Source organism: Nestor notabilis, unplaced genomic scaffold (assembly GCF_000696875.1).
Source record: "Nestor notabilis isolate BGI_N333 unplaced genomic scaffold, ASM69687v1 scaffold29487, whole genome shotgun sequence".
Lineage (NCBI taxonomy): Eukaryota > Metazoa > Chordata > Aves > Psittaciformes > Psittacidae > Nestor > Nestor notabilis.
Window position 1 is genome coordinate 1 of NW_009937362.1, and position 13953 is coordinate 13953.

General features: G+C 41.6%; 1 protein-coding gene across 2 annotated transcripts; it reads right to left on the reverse strand.

Annotated features, from left to right (window-relative positions):
* Positions 1-3323: 3323 nt before the first annotated feature.
* On the reverse strand, positions 3324-13343 carry MFN2 (mitofusin 2). 2 transcript variants are annotated; one of them, XM_010018802.1, is made up of 17 exons: positions 13169-13343; positions 12380-12515; positions 11858-12020; positions 11208-11332; positions 10775-10883; positions 10572-10679; positions 10041-10194; positions 9392-9459; positions 9109-9230; positions 8662-8788; positions 7923-8027; positions 7115-7217; positions 6209-6429; positions 5926-6075; positions 4836-5032; positions 4330-4464; positions 3324-3668 (listed from the first exon to the last, which is right to left on the reverse strand). In XM_010018802.1, the coding sequence occupies exons 1-17, from the start codon at positions 13341-13343 to the stop codon at positions 3599-3601; spliced, it is 2268 nt and encodes a 755-aa protein (XP_010017104.1). In that variant the 3' UTR covers positions 3324-3598. The 2 variants fall into 2 exon arrangements, with proteins under 2 accessions (XP_010017104.1, XP_010017105.1); XM_010018803.1 differs by having other exon boundaries at positions 6194-6429; positions 13169-13283.
* Positions 13344-13953: the final 610 nt, after the last annotated feature.

A 13953-nucleotide genomic window follows, 5' to 3' on the forward strand; every position in this document is an offset into this window, starting at 1 on the left:
GAACCCGGAACCTGCTCGCGGCTCTGCTTTAACTTCTGTGGGGTTCGGCCACAGCTCCCCGTGTGACGGGACCACGGAGCCCACCTACCCCCGCAGCCAAACGGGAGTGGTTCTGAAAACCCACTGCTGGGAACGTGCCTGTTGCTCTTCCAACCCACACAGCGTAACCATAGAACCATGGCTGGGGTTGGAAGGGACCTTAAAGCTCATCCAGTTCCAAGCCCTGCCACGGGCAAGGACATCTCCCACCAGAGCAAATGCTCCAAGCCCCGTCCAACCCCACCGTGGACACTGCCAGGGATGGGGTAGCCAGTAACCAGTTGAGAACATCCACTGACCATGATTTCGGTCTCTCAACACAGTATCTGCTGACCATGATTTCCTGCAATATTCTCAAGAAATCACTGATCCCATACCAACATTTTTAGTGTAACTTAAGAAGGAATCTCTCAAACTTTCCATTGGATAATTAAATATCATTGGTCTCCTTGTTAATTTTCACAGTAAACACACAGATTAAAGGTCACTATTGTCTAACATGCAATTTACTACAATATATATCATCTGAGTAACTATTATACTTACAATTGAAGACTTTGTATCATGACACGCAGAACACATCAGGATAAGTATTTTTCCAATTCATATTTATTTTGGTTTCCATTGTTTACAGCATTGATACAGGAATAATTCATGCAAATTTATCACCTTAAATACAGCAGAGAGAAAACTCACTGGTAAGAGTATTTCAAAGAGCTCCATCAACATAACACAATGAGGAAAGAGAGTAGCAGCAATAAGATAAAGTGCATTTAGCTGACCTTCTTTAACAAGAGTTTGCGGAAGATTGGGTTTGGAATTACCTGTTCTAAGGATTAGCTTATCATTCTTTATGAACATCAGAAGAGAACAGGCTCCTTGCTAGTAAGTGTTTGTTCCTCCATCACTCTGAGTTAAAGAAGTACAGCTGCATTTTGTTGTAAAGGAATTCAACTCATAGGCCTTTCTGTTAAAAGTTTGATTCTTGACCACTCAGGCTTCTAGGGACAAAGGTTAAACACATACTTAAAACATTCTTGCCTCCCATGTTAGCAGTTTTGCTTCTTAAAACTTTTCAAGTGTTTCTTTCCCCATTCTATGGGTTAGGTTTCAGCACAGCAGTGGGAATGCCTCCACCACCACAACCTGAACAGTGTCAGGAACACACACACTGGCAAGACCCCAGATTCTAAAAGCCCCTCAATCTCTCTTCCCTTTGCAGATCAGACACTGGCTTAAAGATCAGCTCATTTATCAGATTTACCCTAAAGGTCCAATGAAGAGATGCTACCTCACGCCTTTAAAAGCAAGTTCAGCATTTTAGACAACCTAGAACTGCTGAGCAGGTACATCTTCATCTTCCCCTACCTGGCACTGACAATTTCATGGTGTATCAGGGATGTACTTAATGTTTTAGCTTAACAGCACAGCACATAGCCTGTTAGAGCTGTGCACATGATAGCTTGAGAGACTAGAAATCTGAATTTATTCACATAATACCCGCAGCAGAGTAACAGTGGATGATTCCACTTACTCTGGTATACTTCACCACAAGCCTAGAGAACACATTTCCAGAGGCAAGGACTAAAGTTTCTTTCTTACTCCTTCTTGGATCTGATCCAAGACATATTTATGTCCTGGTGGTTGCCTGAAGAAACCAACCAAGGCCAAGGCAGCCCTCTGATTAAAACAGCTTTTCAGTTTGGGTTGGATTCAAAGTTGCCTGCTGGAAGTGGAATGTTTGTTCGCTTCCTGCATTCCAGAGACAGAACAAGAGTCTCACTGTCAGCTCCTGCTTGATCAAGATACTTCAAGTCTTACTGCAAATGTCAAAACAGCCTAAAGTACTTACTGACGTTTCACTATTTTTACTCCCTCAAGTATCAGGTGGCTGCTTCTTTCTGGAACTTCTGTGACATACGAAACAGGGGACTTGTCACAAGCACATGTATACACATCTGAGCATGAATTAGAAATCCTAAAGCCAGCTGATACCATCTGCAAGTGAAAAGTCTCACTGTCAATATGAAGAAACCCCTCACTGTTAGCAGCCCTGAACTCACCTGGGATCTGCTCAAACAGACCCATATTCTCTGAAGTTTGACACTGACCAGACTCAGGATCTCACTAACCTCAAAACTTACAGGATCCGATTCTGGATTCCTCAGACATTTTGTGGGGAACAAAAAGGTTATAGCCAACACATGGCAAAATATTGAACCACCAAGTGGAAAAGAAGCTTTGCAACATAGGAATCTGACCCTGGTACAACTAAAATTAGTGGGAATGTCTCCTTTACCAATTCCAACAGGAAATTACTCAAGTCCTTACAATTCCCAAATCTTATACTCCAAATTCAGAATTGCTTTAGGGCAAACCTCAATGATTAATTTAATCTACTTGCAAATAAATAATGTCTTTAAAAAAAAAACCAAGTTGCCATGACCCATTCTTGCCCTGGCACAACATACAAGGGACAGGTCTCCTCCTGCCCCAGAGGAGCTGCACTGCCAGCTCATTCTCCTACTTTTAACAGAAGAGAAACAATATCAAATCATATTACTGCATGGACTGTCACATCCTATGGGAACTCTGCATGAAGCAAAATCTCTTACAGCTTGTAATCCTCATGCTGTTCTTGTGACCAAATTGTGGTAATGGAATTCCAAAGGCCTGCTTCCAGAAACACAGCTGTGTTTCCAAAGAACCCCACATTCATCAACTTATCTCGTACATTCTGTCAATTGAGTGTTTTTTCCCATTTTTCTTCCTCGACAAGCTGCCAGATTCTCTGCACTACCCTCTTCACAGGAGCTACATATGCCCTTGCAAACTATTTGTCCATGATATGAAATGGGCCAGACTGCATGATTAAGTTGCTCTTAACAGGAAGAAGCTAACTCCAAAGACAGTAAGCTTACCAAAGCAAAATCTTACTCCCTCTTGCTCTGGAAGAGAAATGGGTTTTGTTCATCAGTTTAAACATCCTGAAAGTAATAAACCTTTCTATGAAGGGACATGGTGATTCTCTGTCATAGTCTATAATAACGGAATATTAACCTAAGAGAGAGGCCTGCATGGGCTATAAATGCATTGTGAAACCATCATTACACCTGTGTGCAAGGGATCCGTGTTTAGACAAACTGCTGCTTGTCACACATACACAAACTCAGGGCTTGGAAGTCAAAAGATCTACCTTCATGTAGGAAAATGAAGGACTCTTTAAACATGTGTCAGAATAACTTTTAGCCTGATATTTGGTTTCAATTTATTACTGTACTTGATTTTGCTTTTAAAAGCCCTCTGTGAATGTATGAAGCACACACTCCTTCTGAAGTAGCCTGGTCTCACAGGAAGGAAAAGACGAGTTATCAACAGCTAGTGTTTAGAGGTGGGACACAAAACAGGGAAGCAGAATCCTATCGTTCACACAGCAACTGGAAACATAGCAATAGGCTTTTGCCTATTCCCTTCAGGGAATTCCATCACCCACCATGTTCTCTGCAGTAATTAAGAGAGCACTGAAGAGAAACAGCATTGATTTTCTGTTCTTCCCACACTATCTGCTTTGCTGCAGGTACTGATGCGTGAACATGTTGAGCTCGCTGTCAAGCCAACCCGCTTTATTCCTGCAAGGACAGAAAATCTCCATGAGGTGAGCAGAACAGCTCTTCTCAAGCCCATCTGAAAGAAGCATGACTCAAATGAGTCAACAGCCAGGCATGGAGAGGAGAGCTAGAGATCGATTCCAAAACACCACTACCATCCCTTGCCATTCCTCAGGTCGGGAACACTTGCCCACTAACAATCCCTAGGCTTTGAGATTCAAATAGAGATCCTGGTCACAACTTCACATTGCTCTTACCATGTAAATATGGAATGTCTGAAAAATTCTTCCCAACAACTTTTGCAGGGTGAAGAAAAACATCAAAAAACTGTGTACAAACGCAAGGGTGAGGCTTTTTGCATAATTTTGTAATAGCCTGAAGGAGTCTGTAGGAGCAGAGGACTGTATTTTGATAAATGGAAAGGAACTGTAACTCCAAACAAACCGAAAACAAGAAGGAAAAGGGGTTTTGTGAAACAGAAGATTTAAATGACTGTCAACAGTTCATGGGAAAGCACAGAGGGAAAGGAAACATGATGTAGCACTGAAAGACGCTGATGCCTGCACATCAAATGCTATGATGAAAGGACTGCACTCAGATACACCCTAATCTGAACATCCTGGGGCAATCCCATGAAAAATCATATGAAAACATTTGTGTATAGAGGATAATAAAATCTCACCTGAGCAGTTTTGCTTTGCTCTGCAGTGAATCCAGAACTTCAATTTTCTTATTCATGGCAGAAATTTCCTGCTCAAGATTCTCCCGTGTGACATCCACTTGCTGACACAAATGAGCAAACGTTCCAGCCAGCTCTCTATGAAACAAGAAAAGTTGGTTACAAGAAGTAAATCAAGAAGCAAATTCAAGGAATAAATCCCTTTTATATACAGTGGTGATGATACAGACTCGGATGTTCATCTTTCCATTTCTGCACAAGAGTATGTTAGAGCATCAGAACAACTTGAGAGGCAGAAGCACATTAAGACTAATGATCAGCAGCATCCAAATATTCTACCAGTGATTCAAATTTTCTTTTAAAACATGTGTTTTTAAATCTGGAATTCAACACGCAGACTTAACTTATTTTAACAAGGAATATCACTGTAGCTGAACCCAGGACAATCACTGAAAGAAAACCAACAATCAAACAGTAGTTACGGTTTTAACTGAATATAGGAAACTCACTGTTGGACTTGGTGGCTGCAATTAGAACCTGTGTAACTGACGATGAGCTGCAATTTCTCACCAGCATACTCTACAAACTGCCTCTTGAAAGCTCTCTCCTTTGCTTTTGTGGTCCAGGTGAGGCGCTCATATACATAAAGGAGCCCATAAAGGCCAAAAGAGAGAGCGATCAGTCTCCAGCCCACAGCCTTCCAGACCTGAAAAAAGCACAAGGAAAACCAAATGACATAATCACCCAGAATGATGCTGACTCCTAACAGTGGTTCCCAGAGTCTTGCACTTATATTTTAGGCACATTAAACCAAAGCAGATAAATAACCTTGACTTGCAAGAGGTTTCATTGGTCAGACAACCTACTACTGATGTGCAGTCTACAAAAGTAACCTACCTAACGTAAACTACTGGGGCTCTGTATGGGTTATCTCTTCCAGCACATTAAATTACATCTGCAAGTGCAAACGAACTTTTGTCTGGTTCACAGAATCCCTGTTCTGGAAGTAAAAAGACATTTTTAAGTGACCATCTCCCCTTTGAGGAATCATCCACCCCTAGACACTGTGACTCTGGCACTAAAGAAACTTAACTGCAAGAGGAACTAGAGTTACCACCTAAGTTATACCTCTTATGCCTCCATAGTTTGGGGTTATTCAAGATTCAAAACATCCGTTAGTTTCAAAGGACAGAAAAATAGGAAGTGCTGATTTGCTCTGAAATAAATTAGGCATAGTATCTAAAATTAAGTGCTCTCCTCCCCTTCCATGATCAGAGGCTCTTGTTAGATATTTCTGTCCTAATTTCTCTGTAAATGGGAAAAGAAAAATACTGGTTTTTCTTTTATTCTTAACAAAAGAATCAGAGATTAATGCTTTTGTAACGTACTACACGTGTTATGTTCACAACAAGCCTGGCTCCAAGCTCTAACTACTATGCAGAATAAGCTCAATATTTATACTCAAGTGGAAGATATCAAAGGAGAATGTATTTCACTATCTGTGATCAGCAAATATCTACAGGATTCAGCAGTGCAAGAATTTTTCCAGTCAGTGCTCCCACCGTGTTTATATAAATACTGCTCAGATTGCCAACGCACCACACCACCAACCACGATGATCCCCATGGAAGTTCGGGAAGTCAATGAGGCCAGTCCAGTCACCATCGACACCATGAGCTCTTCCTGGGTCATAGAGCCCTGAGGCAAAGGAGGCAGACTGGGATTTGCTGGTGTTAAAGGGCGTTGAACCTGATTAGAAAAGCAGTGACAAAACAAAGTCCAGAATAAGAGAAGTAAAGCCACTGCCCTTCCCACCAAAAAGACTTCAGTGGCCACTGAAATGACATCACATCTATCCCAACCACACAATGAGGTATCTCACCTGGTCATTATAGCCCATCAAGGCCCGACGACCATTCTTTGGTCCCAAAAACCTGTTCACCAGCATCGTCCATCCAAGAGAGAAATGGAATTCTATGTCCTCTTGGAAGTCGGCACAAAGCTTGTCACAGTTCAGATCATAGCTGAGCATGAAGCACTGCCGGGGAATTAACATGTCTATCTGGCCCCGCAAAGAGACTGGGAGAAGCGGTTTTAAACCATCTGCACAGACAGAAAATAAACACATTCAAAAACCAGCTACTGAGTTCTCAAGAATTAACTGGACTTGTATTCTGTAATCAGGGTGGTTATGGGTTGTTCCATCCTCCACAGTTCTTAGTACCTTACACTTCCTAAAACCAAGCATGTTGCAAAGTGCAAGATACATCATGAATTACTACTCGATTCTTATTTCTTCAGATCAACTCAGAAGGAAATCTTCCCACAGAACCTCTTAAATCCTTACAGTTAGGTGGTGAAGTTTGCAGTTTAGTATTAGCTTGGAAAACAGAACCTAAAAGCCAGTTCTAAAAATGCGTAAGCACAATATTACTATTAAAGCTTATATTCAGACAGGCACCTAGTTACAAGTCATTCACATTTCACTAGGATCTTGGCTGGAGAATCTCTTCAGCTTCCAAAGTCACAGTTACTCTCTGCTATAAGGATTAAGATGGCTGTCTATATTCATTAGCAAATCACTGCAAAAGTTCAGACATAGAGTGGAAAAAGCAGGACTAATTAGTCCTCTCATAACAGCATTACTAATGCAGATGGAAACTAAGACAATGCTATCATCAACTAAGACATCAATCACCAGATTAAAGAGAAACCCAGAACATCTACCTATTTATTTTGCACTACAGCTAAAGGAAAGAGCAAGGGCAACGTTGCCTGCTGCACTGACCTATCATTTCTTGCTGCATTGTCTGCAGGGAAGCAGTGATTGCATTGGAGCAACGATCTGACATGTTACGGCCCAGGCCTTCCTCAATGTGTTTATGTAGCTCCTGACAAAGAAAGGAAGGGTTATTAAGCTTAAAATAACCACAGGTAAGATGCAGGCTGCAAGTGCTAGAAATTCCCAGTTGAAAAACCCCTCCCAGAACAGAAGCACACATTCTGTCTGTCCATTATTCTAATATTATTTCATTTTTACCCCCTTTCTTCAGTGAAAGAGAGGAAAAAGCAAATTAAAAATGTTGCATGTACTCTAGGAAAAGTTCTGTTTGATCTATGCAATGGGATATATCACGTGTACCAATTTATCACTGAGGTTACGGGAAAAAAGATAAAATCTATTTCTTCAATTTTTATTTATTTCATTTTTCAATATTTTTTTTTTTAAGATGTTCACTTTTTTATAGAAGCTGTCCAAACACAAGGGACATTCTAACAAAAGATTGTGCACAACATGAAAAACTTAACTCATATCCTGTTTGGAAGAATGTTAAGCATCTCAATGATCTGGCACAATTAATGACTCAGACTTAAATTGCTTAAGCAAGCGGTGAGAAGCAAACATCACTTACAGAATACCACAACGGTTTGGGTTGGAAAGGACCTCAAGATCATCTAGTTCCAACCCCCCTGCCAAGGGCAGGGACACCTCACACTAGGCCATATCACCCAAGGCTCTGTCCAACCTGGCCTCAAACACTTCCAGGGACAGAGCATTTACCAATCTCTCTTGGCAACCTGTTACACTTACTTACACTTTTGTAAACTTTAAGAACTACTTGAGATGGATGGAAGTCTGCTTGGTATTCATCTACCAGCACTGAGAGCCGTCTAATTTCTTCTGCCATTGCATTTGACACCTAGAGAAACAGCACAGGACAGTTTCTATATATCCTGTCCTAGGAGAGACACAAAATCAACACTGAAGACACACATTTCTTAGTAAAAAAGCACTGCTGAACACTAGGCACAACTGTGCCCCACATTGTGTGCCAACTGCAATGCTGGTAACTTGCAAACAAAGAAGATGGCTGAGAAGTATGTAGACTTATGTCTTGTATAACAATGCAGACAAAAAAAAAACTGAGGCAGTGCAAGACTGTGAAAAATAAACAGGCCTTTTCTGTATACTCATAATAGTGACATTATGCTACAATGAAATAATAAGGAAATTATCTGAAATATTTTAGTACTTTAGGAAGCATTTAAGACGGAAATATTGCAGCAAAAATAATTCCAACATTAAGCAAAGTCTCACTGCTTATTTAAAGCATTTTATACAAGTCTCTTCAAAAGTTTCCCCCAAGTATTTTCATTTTATTACCTCAAGGAAAGAAATAAAACAAACTAAACCTCTCTTCTGAAAGCATTCCTTCTCTTCTGATCTCTAACTCCCACATTTCCAGTACTTCAGAACGTTGTCAGCACTTTGCATTTTTCCCACCATGTTGTAGTGGTTTCAGACAATGTTTTTCTGCAGCCACTCCTCCTTACCTGCCTCTCCACTTCTTCTGTGATCTGTTTTATTTTCCGCTTGTAGTCTTGAGTAAGGAGTTCCAGCTGTTTGTCAATAAAACCTAAACGCTCCTGTCGTTCCTCTCGCGTTTCCAGACAGTAAACTCTGGGGGGGGGAAAAAAAGGGAAAACTGCCCATCAGAAGTCAGATAAAGGCATTTTTTATCTACAAGTATCATTTGAATTCCAGAAACAAGAGAAATTCTCCTGTGCAAGAGCAAAATGTGTCAGTATCTACAATACATTAGATACACATGGCACAGGACAAAAAAAGAGGTTCTTTTCCCAATACTTTCTAGTTCATCAGAAGCAAGACTACTGGTACATGCCCTTCCCACTCCCAAACATGCAGTATTCTCCTTTCTATATTAAATCCTCATATTACAAGCTTCAGTTATGCAAGCATCAATCCCCAGCTCTCCTCACCGCTGTTCCTGGGCAGCAATATGCACAGAATCCATGATGAGACGAACATCTTCTGCAATCTGCTTTGCTCTCACCGTGTGCTGCTCAAACTTTGTTTTTACTGCTGACTGTGAGATACATTCCTGCATACAAAAAGCAGCCCAAGATTAGCCACACGCAGAAGCACAATAACACAACTTCTCCTTCCCATATAATCTAATACATGGTCCCACACCACGTTTATAAACTCCCCAGCCCTTCAGGAGTAAAACCTAAACAGAAGGTCAGTACACATAATGCTCACCTCAAATCTTCTCTCGAAGTTCTGAAACTCAAACATTCTTACTTGAAATCCATCTGCCAATGCTCCACCTGAGAGAACGTACAAAACAACCACTTTTTTTTTGAGAAAGCAATCAAATGCTGGATATCAGGAAATGCTCCTGCTTTACCCTGAAGCCAGTGCAAAAGTGCTGATAAGCTACCTCTTTGGTTTTGACTGCTCTATTAATAATCTGACGCACCCTAATTTTACTCTTTTTTTTTCTTGAAAAAGAATCACAGAATCCTAGAATGGGTTGGGTTGGAAAGGACCTTAAGATCATCAAGTTCCAACTCCGTGCCATGGGCACGAACACCTTACACTAGTCCATGTCACCCAAGGCTCTCTCCAACCTGGCCTTGAACACTGCCAGGGATGGAGCATTTACCAATCTCTTTTGGCAACCTATTCCAGTGCCTCACCACCCTCACAGTAAAGAACTTCTTCCCTATACCTAACCTGAACTTCCCCTGTTTAAGTTTAAACCCATCACCCCTTGTCCTATGACTATAGTCCTTGATGAAGAGTCCCTCTCCAGCACCCTTGTAGGCCCCCTTGAGATATTGGAAGGCTGCTATTCTCCATTTTCTTCCCTATAAGAAAATGGAAAGTTTCTGTTAGCTTTCCTTACCTCCTTCTGGCATCCCTTGAGCTTTCTGAATCCTGGCATTGAGCACTTCTTTTGCTGACACAAAGAAAATGCGATCCCCTGCCTGGGCTCGATCCACCACACCCAACTCATCTACCAGGAAGCTGGTACACCGCTCCATGTGCTGCCGACGCACCTGAGGGACAAACAGGATAAACCCCACATGCAGTTAAATCCACTTTACACTCCAGCTCTTCAAGGTTAGACCAGGCATCCTGATACCCTCTGCCTGGTCTAAGCTACTAATACAAAAGAATAAGGAATAACTTTGCTGCTTGATGGAATCTTCCAGAGGTTATTGAAGTGATCTCACTTCAAAAGGCCCCTGTGAAATTCTTGATTTCCAGCTCTGAAACAGAGAGTCCTGATCACTAGTCTATACTCCCTCTAGTTGCCACACAGTGGTAATAAAAATACAAACTGTAAAACACATACAACACTATGATTCTACCCGCAAGGACTAGAGCCAAAAATGGACTCCATGCAGAGAAAGAATTTAAACACATGACAAACCTCTTCCATGTATTCTGGTTCAGAGGCAGATGCATCCCAGCGGTTATTTAAAATAAATATATTGGGTCGAGACAGACGTTCATTCACCTTGTGAAAGAACTGTTTCTCCTAAGCAAAATGGAACAAAACTTCTTCAGATTAATATGTCTTTTTTTTTCCCTAACTTTTAGCCAAATTCACTGAACAAGTGGACTTGAACATACAGTTTGCATCAGAGTTGATTCAGAATTTGCCACCAGGACAAACACGTCAGCATCTAGACAGAATTTGTCAATCCAACTGTCCAGCTCTGTGGTTACATCAATGCCAGGGCTAGCAATAAAAAGAGAAGAGATGTTACTAAGCTGTGGAAACAGCAGAAATAGAATTAAAAAGGTTAACAAGAGGTGCGTTTCAGCTTTTCAGGGCATTACTTTCCCGTGTCTGAGCTACACTGTGCTGAGGTGACACAGAGTACAGGCTAAAGTGCAGTACCGATCAGGAGCCGCTCTGACTGCTAACTACAGGCAAAGAACTTTAATCCCTGTCACAGACTAGAACATGGTCAATTTCCTCGATGTTTGCTAAATTAGCATTTGAAGACATTCTTGTAATTAATATGTGATAAGCAGGGAAGGAAAGAAAGGTATTTCTCACCTGTCCATCAGCACTAAATCATCCTTTAAGAGAGGACATTTGGAATTGGGCCACATTACGCTGACGAGGCTGCCAGCATTCAGAAGTTCATCTTGATGAAGGGCATGAGCCAGCTGGTTTACTGTCTATTAAGAAGATGGATCATTTATAACATTTCCTGCACGTTAAGACCCATTAACACAATTACCTCCCCTTCAGGGCTCTTCACAGACAATTTAAGACAAAACCCTGCTCCAAATCACTTTCTCTCTGGGAGGTTTTCCACATAAAACTTACTGAGTTTCCTAGTCAAAAGGCAACTGCCTAGTGAGCGTTTACTGTCAAGAAAGGTTATTGAGGAACTACCTGGAAGTCTGTGCTCTCTGACAGTCATACAAAGCTCAGAACTTCCTGAGTCATTATTTTGGTTCCCTGCTATCACTTACAAATAGAACCTATCATCTTTTTCACAATATGAGAACATTCCACCCTGTAACTTGCTGCATTCCTCCCTTCCTACATCTGACAAAAACCTATTCTTCCTCTCTACTCCTTTAATGATTAAATACTTTAACTGTGAAGCTTACTCATAATGCGTTAATTTTTTGCTCCTTCCTTTTGATTGCACTTCTAAAGAGCTCTTCTTTATCTTATGCTTAAGGAAATCGTACCTTAACGCTTTTCTTTTCCTCTGAGCCTTCAGTAAGCAGGAAAGCTTCATGTCCATCTGTCCCCTCAACACGCAGGAAACAATTAGTGGTGTGTCCAATTCCTGAAGGAAGGACTTTGTCCCACAGCATGGCATTTATCACAGTGCTTTTCCCATTGCTTGTCCTGAAGTCAGATTAAAGAACAGTATAGTTAGGCTTCTGAGACTCGGGTATACTCACTTTGCTATTACAGAAAGCAAGTTCCCTAAACCCAAGCAGTACCACAAGCATTAATAATTTAGGTGCCAGAGGCAGCTTACAAAAAGATTTATTTTCTTATTTTAAGCATACCTGCAAGTTGAAGAACTATGTGCTACAATACTTGTTTCCAGTTTACAAGATAACTAGTACTAGGGACATGCCCACTACAAGCAAAAGCTGGAGCATAAGTGTTTCTATAAATATTTTTTACTGGTTACAGTCCTAAAGATGGCAGTTGTTTTACTGACTGGGGAGTGTAGGCAAGAGAAGCACGTGACTCACCTGCCAAAAAAAGCAACTTTCATGTGTCGCCTCGCCAACACTTCACTAATGCCACTCACTTTTGACAGGTAGCCTTTGACTTCCGATACCTGCTCTTCTGTGGTGACAGGATCAAGCTCTACATTCTTGTGTGTGTCTAAAACCAAAATACATCATGTCTCTGAACTGCAGAAGTCATCTGTCTCACTACTCCTGACAATGGAACACACAGAACTAAATGATTAGCTGTGTCCCAAAGACTGTGTGGGTAATCTTGACACATGCAATTACACCCTGAGGCAATTTTGCATCAGTGTTTATCAGCTGGTCTCTTTTGCATAGCTAATAACCATTCCCAACCTTAGGACTGCCTTAAACAGTACACAGCCAACACTTCAAATACTTCAACACCCTTAAAAATAAATCTTCTGTCTGTACCTTCAGCTGTTAAAGCCAATTATTGGCATATGCTATGTATCACTTGCAACATGTCTAGGTAAGAACTGAAAGAACTGTATGAGACCTGAGGGGTCTCATATAGCTTATTTTTTAACTTCCAAACAACATAAAGAACAAGCATAGTTCACTAACTAGCTGTTTCCCCACATGCATGAACTTATCAGCTTGAAAATATGAACCCTGAACTCCACCCAAATTCAATAAAATACTCTTCTTACTATAAATATTGATATATAAACAGCATGAGTGTACAAATTAGCACAGGCCTAGCAGAGTCATTTAACTGAATGAGGGGGTTTTGCTGTGTGGGTGAAGCACTGTTACACAACTGCAGTTCAAAATCCAGCTTACCTTCCAGGAATGAGGAGCTCTCACTGATGTATGCAGCCAGTTGTTCAAAGATACCATTGATTTTCTTCTTTGCAGTGACAAAATGTTTAAGTGGAGAAGCATTTACCTCAGCCATGTGTCTTTTATCCTTCTTCACTGCAACTATTGACTTGGAACGAGTAAACAGCAGGGACATTGCGCTACAGGGGAAAATACAGTAAATAAAGGTGGCTCACCAAGTGCCAGCAGCTATGCAACTAAGCATCCTACGAAGAGCTAGTTAAATACACATTTTAAAAATAGTTTTCTTTCTTACAAAAAGAAATTGTTCCATTTTTTACAACTAGAAATTACTCATGTATCAGAAATTTAAAAAAAAAAAAAATTCAATTTTCCTTCTCCCTCCCAAAGAAACAGGCCCCTGGTGATCACTTCTCCCCTTCCTCTGCTTACTTTGAGTTTCGTTTTCACCAGACACGCATGGTCAGCTCGAGTCCCTCTTGAATATGAACGTCTGCAGGCCGTTTACCTGCCCTCTCCTTTGCCCTGGCCGGACTCCGTTCCGCAGCTCTTCCACGACGCCGAGCCCAGCCTGTCCCCCTCCCTGCAGCAAAGGGACATGGGGGATGAGGGACACAGCTGCCGAGCTCCGTGGTGGGCCAGGCTGTGCTCCCCCGCCATCCCAGTGCCCGGGCGATGCGCTGGGCTGATGCTCTGGGCGGCCGCCATCGCCCTCTCCTCACACCTCAGGGGGCTGGCGGGCCCAACCAAAGGGCGGGAATCGCCCCTCTCCCACTCCCACCGCG

Bases quoted from the DNA above. Each gene is read 5' to 3' on its own strand.
- MFN2 (XM_010018802.1), bottom strand. From the start codon at position 13,343: ATGTCCCTGCTGTTTACTCGTTCCAAGTCAATAGTTGCAGTGAAGAAG. The intron at 12,516-13,168 runs GTAAGCTGGATT...TTTTGGTTTTAG, and splicing joins GAGCTCCTCATTCCTGGAAG to ACACACACAAGAATGTAGAG. The intron at 8,789-9,108 runs GTGAGGAGAGCT...TCCCCCCCCCAG, and splicing joins ATTGCTGCCCAGGAACAGCG to AGTTTACTGTCTGGAAACGC.